General features: G+C 40.3%; 1 protein-coding gene across 1 annotated transcript in view; it reads left to right on the forward strand.

Annotated features, from left to right (window-relative positions):
• Nucleotides 1–10,845, forward strand: part of pex5la (peroxisomal biogenesis factor 5-like a) — a 114,487-nt gene extending 103,642 nt beyond the window's left edge. The window contains exons 10-14 of the mRNA XM_036570296.1: nucleotides 467–537; nucleotides 3,763–3,969; nucleotides 4,486–4,651; nucleotides 8,656–8,813; nucleotides 9,359–10,845. Coding sequence (XP_036426189.1) covers nucleotides 467–537; nucleotides 3,763–3,969; nucleotides 4,486–4,651; nucleotides 8,656–8,813; nucleotides 9,359–9,560 — 804 coding nt within the window. The 3' untranslated portion in view covers nucleotides 9,561–10,845. The remainder of the gene's footprint in view (nucleotides 1–466; nucleotides 538–3,762; nucleotides 3,970–4,485; nucleotides 4,652–8,655; nucleotides 8,814–9,358) is intronic.
• The last annotated feature ends 474 nt before the right edge of the window (nucleotides 10,846–11,319 follow it).

Genomic DNA, 11,319 nt, shown 5'->3' on the forward strand with positions numbered 1-11,319 from the left:
TCATAGCAATTAAAATCTCATTAGCTGCAGCTAACTGTTCTGTGCCCAGTTTCCCTGAAAAAGCAACACAGTGTTGTCCTAACAGTTATAGAGAATTATACCACTTTTGGAAGACACCCTGTCCATCATGGTGACAAAAAAGTATATATTCTGACCAGTGCACCTTCTGTTTGGACATTGCAGGGTGACTGAGATGCTAGTTTTATCTAGCATAAAGCCATTCATATACACTTTCTATACCATAAACCACTGAATTCCTTGAGCAACAACAGCAAATGTCACCCGGGGACAGAAGTTCATTCCATCAAGCACTTAACCGCCTCCATGTTGCGTGCGTCAAGCTCTGTGGGCCTTGCTAGAATGAGTCATTTTTCCTTGTGCTATGGGGCCTGAACAATACAATCACCTCACTGGGGTCAAGGTGATAACCCAGCTATTCAGACTTCAATACCCATTGTCTTTTCAGGCCTGGCAAGTATTGGGGACCACACAGGCGGAGAATGAGAACGAGCAGGCAGCAATTGTCTCCCTCCAGAGGTAAGGAGGTGCACATGCATAAGACCTTAGAGAATGTTGCTTTCCAATTTTAATGCTATTCATTCAAAGCATACTGTCAAACATGCATCATTGTGTGAAGAATGATCCAAGAATGAGTTCCTATTCAAAGTTTAAACAGAAATAATAAACCGTGGTGTGTTTTATGTCAAAATGTAGCATCCACTACGTAATTTTAGACATACATAGTTTCACAGTTTTTTTCAAGAATTTTGCATAATTCAGTCAATAAGATGTAAACAAAGAGTGGTGCAATGTGAAATGCACTGTTCTAAAGAAAGCAACCAAATTTTTCACAGTGGTGGTGATAGGAACCAGACATCAGAAGCAGTTTAAAAGAGAAAGCTATTATACACAGAAAGCTATCGCAGAATATGAATACATTTTTCATGGTAAAATTGAGAAAGTTTTGGTCTAAAATCAATTTCTTAAAATCCATTCATTGTGGAGAGTTACATGCAGGACAATGTAAGGAAAGAGCTATTTAGATTTACTACTGTTTTACCATTACCTGCATTACATATAAAAACATATAAAAAAATTGTAGCTTCACTGGTCATTTTACATAGTACATAAAATGGCTATAGTTGTGCTGTAGACATGACCAGCCCTGGTTCCTATCACCACCACTGTAAAGAAATGGAAGTGAATACATTGAATGTTATACACTGCTTCAAAACCACGACATCTGACCTACACCACAAACAATGAAGCTATGCAACTGAACTCAAGAAGTACCTTTTTGTTGATAAATTTGTAGTATATATGATTTATATCAATTTAAAAAGAAGAAAAGAATCCTTTTTTCTTTATTAGGTATTTGACATGCATAGCCACAAAAACATCACATTGAAGGAGATGATGTCAGTAATACAGTTCCACCAGTGGCGGAAGCGGACAGAGCCCTCTGCTATGTCCTCTCCTGCTTCCGGTGCAAGAGCACCATAATAAAGAGGTGATCCAATTAAAATTGCATTTCATAAGCAGCCGAGCCTTTGGGAGATTACATTCATTGCAGATAGAGCGGCCATAATCTCACACAAGCTTCCTCTGAGCGACCAAGGGTGAAAACTCCAATCTGTGAGCGTTAATCACCAGTGACACTCACAGAGCTAATGCTCACTCTGTTCTGTCACCACTATAGAAATTAAAAACAGTCCTATTTTTGGTATGCGGTACACTAACATAGTTTTTATATAATTTTCAAGTGGAACATGACTTCTTAATGCTGTTGTCACATTTGCTTTGGTGAATGAAGATGACGTAATAAGGCCAAAACTTTCGAGTTTTTTATTTTGTTGTGAAATATAATTCACAAACAAAATAAAAATCTAGAAAGACTTTATTGCCCTTTATTTTTACTCTGATAAAACAAATTTTGTATATTGCATTCTTAATAAATGCACACGCTCGATCAGAAACCAGTGTAACTAACAATAAAGGCAGCATGGTGCTTTTTTATATAGTGATAGAAAATGCTGTAGCGCACAGAAAGGCAGTTGATACATTTTACCATAACCATGGACATGCACATAACTGCTCTCAGGGCAGATTTTTATGAGTTAAAAGGGAATGCCACTGATTTTTCACAATTTCTGCAGAATGCAGTGGTTGAGATGTAAACAAAGTCATTCAGAGACATGTGAAGTGAAATGGTTTATTGAAGAGAAAGTTACTGACTCAGACATCTTTACAGTGGTGGTGATAGGAACCAGGTGTCACAACAGCATAGACATTTTATTTATTATCCAAAACCACCAGTGAACTTACATGCTCTTCTGAGCTCTTTATTAGGAACACTATAGTAATACTATAGGTGTAAGGCCTCCCTTTGCTCTAAAACAGCCTCAGTTCTTCGTGGCATGGATTGATGAATGTTGGAAATATTTGTTTGAAATTCTGGTCCATGTTGACATGATTACATCATTCCTATAGACTTTTCGGGTGCACATTCATGCTGTGAATCTCCAGTTCTACCACATCCCAGAAGTGTTCCAGTGACAAGGAGGACCACTGAAGAACACTAAACTCATTGTCATATTCATGAAATAATTTTGAGATGACTTTAGCTTTGTGACAAAAGATGGACAAATTGTGGCCTTGAATGGATGCACGTGGTCAGCAGCAATATTCAGACAGGCTGCGTTTGAGTATTGATGGGCCAAAATTGTGCCAAGAAAACTTTCCCCACACCATTACACCACCTCCGCCAGCCTGGGCTGTTGAAACAAGGCAGATTGAATCCATGAATTGATGCCGTTGGCGCCAAATGCTGACCCCACCATCTGTGTGCCACAGCAGAAATCAAGATTTATCAGACCAGGCTGCATTTTTCCACTCGTCAGCTGTCCAGTTTTGGTGAGCCTGTGCCCATTGCAGCCTCAGCTTTCTGTTCTTGGTTGACAGAAGTGGAACCCAACATGGTCTTCTGCTGTTGTAGCCCAAGGTTTGATAGGATGTGCATTCTGAGACGCTTTTCAGACTATGACAATTGTACAGAGTGGTTACCTGAGTTACTTTAGCCTTTCTGTTAGCTGGAACCAGTCTGGCTATTCTCTGTTGACCTCTCTCATCAACAAGGCGTTTCTGCCCGCAGAACTTTCTAGGAGGGAGCTTTTAGAGGTGGATGTCTGGTTTCCCATCATTGTTAACAAATCTGACTTGATAAGTGTCTCTAGAATAGAGCAATTCACTCCAAGCCACTCAGAATGGCTTTGTTTACATTTTAATCATTGCATTCTGAAGAATCATTGGAAATCCCCTTGAAAGATAAAGTCTCTCAATGTATCACTGGCGAAATAGGGCCATGATAAGGTTACTGCAGTGATTTTTTTTTTTTGTTTATTTGATTTTGTTTTTTTCTGTTCTCTTTTCTTTGTCTACCAGGCCAAAGTTTTGTAACAAACAAAAACAGATGACTTATTTTGGAAGGCTTTCTTTATTGAATACTTACGTAATCTTCTCCACCTTTATGAAGTGCACTTTGTACATCTTCAAGCACAGGCACACTTCAGATGACACAGGTAGTCACCCATAAATTAAAAACAGAGCTAATCAGGAAGCGCCTGCCTCTCATTATGTTGGTTGTGAGCTCATTAGTGTCCATCAAAGCTGCAGTCCTTTTGATGCTGCCCTGCACTCTGTGTGTGTCTGTGTGACTGTGTTTGTGTGTGTGTATAACGTGTGCGTGTGTGCGCACATGTACAGGTGTCTGGAGCTCCACCCCAACAACCTCCAGGCCCTGATGGCCTTGGCAGTGAGCCTGACCAACACAGGCATGAAGCAGGAGGCCTGCGAGGCGCTGCTGGGCTGGCTGAGGCACAACCCCAAATACAAACACCTGCTGAAGACCCGCAGTCACCTGCAGGGCTCGCCCGGATCCCGCCGCCTCTCCTGCACTTTACCAATACCATGGTGGGACCCTAAAACAAAGCTAAAATGATCAATTTGGTCAGATTGAGGGACATGAATTTAAGGGTCATGTAATGCGTAGTCATTAGTTACTTATTTATCAAACACACCTTCTTTCATTCAGCTCTAGTGTTTAAGAAGGTTTTACATAGTTTTTCTCTTAACCTAAATGTTGGGTTATGATGAGCCAAGACATGTGTGGTGTCCAAAGTTTGCTTCTTTAGTTTTGTACTTAAGTACAGTGTAGCCAGAGGTGGGTAGTAACTACTTATGTTTACTCAAGTACATGTGGTAAAGTAAAATATTGATGGATTTGTACTCTCTGGAGTATTTTCAAATCATAATATTTAAACATCCTTTCAAGTATAGTTACTATAACTTAGTAAGTAAAGGAATCTGCTTTCACATTACAGTCCTGGTTCTGTTGTAAGGACAGTAGCTCTAGTAGACACCCTCTGTTCACTCCCTCTCGCTCTCTGTCTGATTTCCTTCCCCCTCTTTCATTCTCTGCTGTCTCAGCTCTCTGTTGCCAGAAGTGAAGGAGCTGTTTCTGGAAGCTGCAGGGCAGAACCCAGACATCATCGACCCAGACCTGCAGACAGGTCTGGGGGTGCTCTATAACCTCAGCTCCGAGTTCAACAAGGCCGTGGAAGCCTTTAACGCTGCACTGTCCGTCCGGCCAGAGGTCAGTCCCAACCTAGCTCACTCAGTATTACATCTCATGCAAGACTGTCCTGCTAAGAGCTGTAGTCTCACTTGAGTGAGAGAGAGAGAGAAAGAGAGCAAACTTCAGGTGCTGCAGCATGTTGTTGTAGTTGTAAATTAGTGTTGCAGTACTCGAGTCCAGTCCCGAATTAACATTCTATCATAATTGAAAATCAACAAAACCTTAAACATGTAGAGTCCTTTCTCTGTATATTTGAATAAAATCTGTTCAGTGCTGGCTGTGGATCTAAGTGATCCTTTCCATGATGGACTAACTGGGTATTATTTGTTTGTTGATGTTCATTGCTTCCAAAATTCAAACATCTTCTGAGGCCAGATTAGAATGTTATTGTTACTAAGTTTTTATTTAATATTATACAACAGCTAGTTCTGGCCATGCAAGCTGATTGGTTCAGAGGCGTTCTAACCGTGCTGTTATTTCGCCATAACATCAAGGTTTTTTCACAAACACTGTATCACTCCACTGAGACGCCGTTGCTAAGCAACGACTTTGACAGCTGTAGGAGACGCTCAAACCATTTAAATGTGTTTACTTCTTAGTTTGCGCAGAAAATGGATACTTTTAAGATCACATTTGACAAACAGCCGATTTGGTCAGACTCTGAAGATGAGACTACACTTAATTCCAAAACTGTCATTACTGCTGAGCAAGCTTTCCAGGTGGCAGCTATGACAGAAGAACACCTAAACAACCTGGAATTAGCCAGAAATGAACCAAATACCATTCGCCAAACAAAATGAGCTGTAAGATGCTTTACATTAAAACATTAAAACATTAAATGCCACGTTCACAGCCCAATTTATTTATTTCTTACTTTATTTATTTAACTGTTGCATAAACTGTTATCGCTATAACATCACGGCTGTGATTTGGTGCCGTAATGTTATTTCACGATAACACACTCCCTCTTGTGTTCTATTGCTTAAGTAAAAATGCATGAATGTTGTTTGGTTTATATTCTGGTGACTTCTGAGGAAGTTTTAGAGAAGAAGGGACAGAGAATAATCTTATCCATAATTTGTTTCCAAACGATACAATGCAAAGTTGGAGTAAGATATATACTATGATATAATAAAAATGAATAATATTTTAGGCTATACATTTCTTATTTCTGCCCTGCGATGGACTGGCGACCTGTCCAGGGTGTATTCTTATTTCTTCATGTTACACTTTACGAAATATATAATAAAAAATAATGTCATTTGTTAATATATCTCTTGTATAATCAATCATAATAAATGTACAATTAAGACATAAATGAATTTCAGTTTTTCCCTTTTCTTTTTTTTCTGAAAAAATCTTAACCTGGTCTCAGTCTTGTCTCAGTCTCGCCACTCCTGGTCTTGGTCTGAACTCGGACTCGACTGCTACCAAGTCTTTGTCTTAACTCAGACTCTGTGTCCAGATGTAGGTCTTGACTTGGACCCGCCTCTAATGGTCTTGACTACAACACCTGTTCTCGGACTCGCCTCTGATAGTCTTGACTACAACACCTGCTCTATTTGTCCATTCATCATTAACTGAACACTTCCAAATTTTTCTTATGACAGCAGCAATAAGAAACTAAGTCACTAATTCATTTTGAACTTGAACTTGAGGGGAGCTTTATATTAATAAGAGGCCTGGCCTGTTCCACAAGCCTGTGGGTCACCTTGTCTGCGATTGATGCTTGCTAAGCTCTGTTCAGTCCCCCTGCGTAGGCCACATTTACACACAATCGAAAATCCTCCCCATCTATTTGACTTGGTAATGTGTGCTCGCCTGCTGGGGAGCTCAGATCCTGAATACAATGAAAGACAATGTCGACGACACAGTTCCAAAAAACTAAGACCAGGCCGTCCCTGGAGTGCGGGTACCTCACATACAGACGCACAGACAGACACACATGCCGCAAGTGCACAGCTCCACTCAGTAAACACAACTGCCTTCCTACCAGCACATGGGAAATGGGCTCTGTGGAACAATAAAAAAAAGCCTGAGAAGAGACAGATAATAGCATCCATTTTAAATATTAAATTAAGTTTAAGATCTACTGCTGCTGTGAGATTTTCATTTTCCCAGATGTCTGACATGGATATACAACAGATTAAACCTCAGCAATGGTATCAGTGTTAAATGTGTTTGCGTGTAACTGCAATATCATGGTGGGATAACATAAATCCACAGTAAATAACAGAGAGTGACATCTTAGAGAAATAACCATAAAACAGGAGGCTGTTTGGCCTTGTGCATGGGTTCATTGGTAGAAATATAATAAAAGTCACAGTCCAAATATTCCTCTTACAAAAAAGATTAAATACTACTTTAGATCAGTTAGAATGTACTAACTCTTAAAGTCAACACAGACAGTAAATGTGAAACAGCAGTGGTGGAAAAAGTACAGAAACTATACATATGTGAAAGTGTGAGTGCTGTGTCAAAATCTTACTTAGTTTTAAGTGGAAGTATTGGGCCAAAAATATACTTGAGTGAAAGTCATATAAGCACTGACACTTAAACATACATAATAATAAAAGAGGTATATAATAATAAAAGGTATATGTTCTAATGGACAAAATTAAGAGTCCAAATGTGATTTAATTTGCCTAAATGCTGAGCATGAGCTTATCATGTTCTACATGACCAAGACTGGCAAGTCTGCCTCCTCTTAACCCTTTTCAAAAAACTGTTAAATGTTTGTAAAATTCAAATGCATGGAAACACTAGAATAAACTTGGCCTGCAAACAAAGGGGTACACAGCACTATCCCTCGCACAGCCTCTATACTGCAGCAACACACTGTACTCCTGCTTCTCATCTGAATAAGCACAGTTGTGGGCAGTTATATTTTACATAAACATTCATTTGATTGCATGTTTTCATTTTAAAAATGATAGTCTTTGAGATGTGTAATGAGTAGTGTAAAGGTCTGAATGAAAGTTTGTTTTTTCTCTTGGAAATGTAAAGCACAAGTGTTTTATTTCAGAAATACTCAGGTAAAGTACAAATCTTTACAAATACTTACACTACATGGCCAGAAGTATGATCAGTATGAGCTCATTCCAAACCCACGGGCATTATTATGGAGTTGCCCACCACTTTGCAGCTATAACTATAGCTATTTTAGAGTGTGTCTGTGTGAACTTAGATCAAAAGAGGTCAGGCACTGATGTTGGACAAGAAGGCCTGGCTCCCAATCAAAATTCCAGTTCATCCCCAATGGAGTTCCTCCACACCAGCCTCATTAGACTGTGTATCCATGAACCTCACTTTGTGCACAGAGGCACAGTCATGCTGGAACATGAATGGGCCTTCCTCAAACTGTTTGCCATAAAGTTGGAAGCATGTAATATGTCATTTTTGCTTCAGCACCCACTCTGTGAGTTTGCGTGGTCTACCGCTTCGTGGCTGAGCTGCTGTTGCTCCTAGACGCTTTCATTTCACAATAATAGCACTTACAGTTGACTGGGGCAGATCTAGCAGGGCAGACATTTTACAGACCGACTTGTGGCAAAGGTATGATTGTATGACAGTGCCACGTTTGAAGTCACTGAGCTCTTCTGTACGACCCATTCTACTGCTAATGTTTGCCTATGAAGAATGAATGGCCTGATTTTATACACCTGTTAGCAAATGGGTGAACTTAGTAATTAGAAGGGGTGTCCACATACTTTTGTCCAAATAGTGTAAGTAGAGAAGTATATGAAGTTACTTAGGTATTTTCCACCCCCAAAAAAATGTTCCTGTTTTTCTATATCACTTATATTTCTGTACCTTTTTAAGACTTTTTCTGTACTGTTTTTATGCATCTTTATGAAATCAGACTGCATAAATTATTGAAAATGGGCTCTTTAAGTAAAAAAAAAGACTATAAAAGTTCTTGTGTGCAGTAAAGTAAAAGCTGAAGTTGCTAAAAGCAGAAATACTCAGTTTCTGATAATTAAGTAACTAGGTGCATTGCTGTCCATTACTTCTTCTGATAGGACTACTTGTTGTGGAATCGTCTTGGGGCAACGCTGGCTAATGGAGACCGCAGTGAGGAGGCGGTAGAGGCTTACACCCGGGCCCTGGAGCTCCACCCTGGCTTCATACGCTCACGCTATAACCTGGGCATCAGCTGCATCAACCTGGGAGCGCACAGGTATGAGAGCTCTGCTTCTGAGTTCTTCTTCTGAATATTGAGCACTATTCAAGCTGGATTCTATGATAAGAGAGGGTTCTTATCAGAGGAGAGGGGATAAATTATTTGTGTTATTTGCCCAGATTGCCACAGATAGCTTTGATTGAAAGGTCATAGCCTGGATATTCACATCAGGTGCCACACTCAATAACAATAACAACATATAGCGGATTTTATTATTACATTAGTGTGAGGTGGATTGGAACAGGACTGCTAATACTGATAGAGCTCTGGGTTCAGTCAATTACAGAAGGTAATTCACTCAGCAGTTATTATTGTCAGACTTAACTACAGACATTGCAGATTCACATTGGATTAAAATCGCTAATCTCATTGGTAATTAAGTTACAATACCTCTCCTGGTAAAACAAATTTAGCTTGACTCAGGCTTGACGGCACAAAACTACATCTCACTCACCCACATCTCAGGGTGATTGAATTTAGATGGCCCTAATTTCCATTCAAAGCAACAAGCGAACCATGTAGTACTTTTGCTGTTCCTGCAGGGAGGCTGCCAGCAATTTCCTGACGGCACTCAGTCTGCAGAGGAAGAGCAGGAGTCGGCAGTTCTCGCACCAGGTCATGTCTGGAAACATCTGGGCAGCCCTGAGGATAGCCCTATCCATGCTGGACCAGCCCGAGCTCTTCCAGGCGGCTAACATCGGGGACCTGGACTTACTCATGAGAGCCTTCAACCTGGATATGTGAACTTTAGACTGCGTACAAGCCAAGAACCCAAAGCCCTTCATAGGAAGTAACCCGTTACCCGCGTTACAGACCGAGTCTTTTATTCCTTTTCGCAGAGCACCTTTACATTCCTGAGGACTGCTAGTGCTTAATGAGAGACAGTTTCTGACGGATTTGCACTGCAGCGGAAGATTTCCCCGAAGAGCACAACGCCTGGCGAAGATTGTAGAAGTATGCCTTAGAGAAAATATCAATTAGTGACGACTCATCCAGTGGAGCTGGAACATGCTGTAAGAACTCTGAAATACAGTTTGTACCTCTCGCAACCTGAAAAGGGTTATAGTCCCAGGTTCCGTATGACAAAGCTGATGACATTTGCATTGACAAACAGATCAGAGCAATAGTTTGAAATTGCTCAAGAAAAGATTTCAGCAGTTCAGCCCTCATATCCAATTTTTATCAAAAAGCAACAGCTTTCAATATTCAATAGAGTTAATAATTATCAATAACCCATTGTTAAATGAATGGGCGGTATCTTCATCAGACTTTTGTTGCACTGCACTAGATTCAGGATCCCTGTAGATGCTTTCCTTATCACTGCATTGCTAGAAGAAAAGCCCTTCCTGTTTGTTGCTGTAACTAGGTCAGATTGTAGAGCCTTATTCAAGATGCATGATGAACAATTAGTTATTTCAGAGACTTTATGAAGATGATTAGCAGATGGAAGCCATTACCTGCCATATCTTCCCTCTTCAAACAACTTGTCAACTGTCACTGAGAACTTTTCCTTCCAGTTTCACTAATTTCAAGGCTTTCTGTTTGAACACCTTTACCCTGTCTCTGAATGCCATAGTGATTGTTTTTGATGCACAGAAGATGCGGGCGGTCCTCGACATCGCCACTTGCCATGAAGTATAATCACGTACCACATATTCAGTCACTTTCAACTTTAAGGTGTCGTTTTTTTTCGCAAAGGCCTGTGGCATTATTGCAATATGTGTCTTAATGCTAAGGTGATTAATCCAGACAAATATTAATGTTTGAGACAGCAGGTTTGACTTAATACGGCCCTAGAAGAGCTGTGTGTTGCATGCCTTAGGCAAATGTGGCAAGAGGGAAGTGTCAAAAAATGCTATGCAAAATTAATCACATGCCATGGTTGAATTTCCTGGTTGTAAAGATGGAGGCAGGGAGGAGGAGGAGTAGTATTGTTCAGATGAATCTATTTACATCACACCTTTAATATCATCTGTTCGTGATTTGTTTAAGAAGTGGAAAGACAATGGAAAAAGAATATATATATATATATATACCAATCAGGCATGGCATAACATTATGACGACCTCCTTATTTCTACGCTCATTGTCCATTTTATCAGCTCCACTTACTATATAGGTGCACTTTGTAGTTCTACAATTACAGACTGTACTCCACCTGTTTCTCTGCATACTTTGTTAGCCCCCTTTTACCCTGTTCTTCAGTGGTCAGGACCCCCATGGACCCTCACAGAGCAGGTACTATTTGGGTGGTGGATCATTCTCAGCACTACAGTAACACTGATGTGTTGGTGGTATGTCAGTGTGTGTTGTGCTGGTATGAGTGGATCAGACACAGCAGTGCTGCTGGAGTTTTTATACACTGTGTCCACTCACTGTCCACTCTATTGGACACTCCTACCTTGTCAGTCCACTTTGTAGATGTAAAGTCAGAGACGATAGCTCATCTGCTGCTGCACAGTTTGTGTTGGTCATCCTCTAGTCCTTCATCAGTGGTCACAGGA

Source organism: Colossoma macropomum, unplaced genomic scaffold (genome assembly GCF_904425465.1).
Source record: "Colossoma macropomum unplaced genomic scaffold, Colossoma_macropomum, whole genome shotgun sequence".
Classification (NCBI taxonomy): domain Eukaryota; kingdom Metazoa; phylum Chordata; class Actinopteri; order Characiformes; family Serrasalmidae; genus Colossoma; species Colossoma macropomum.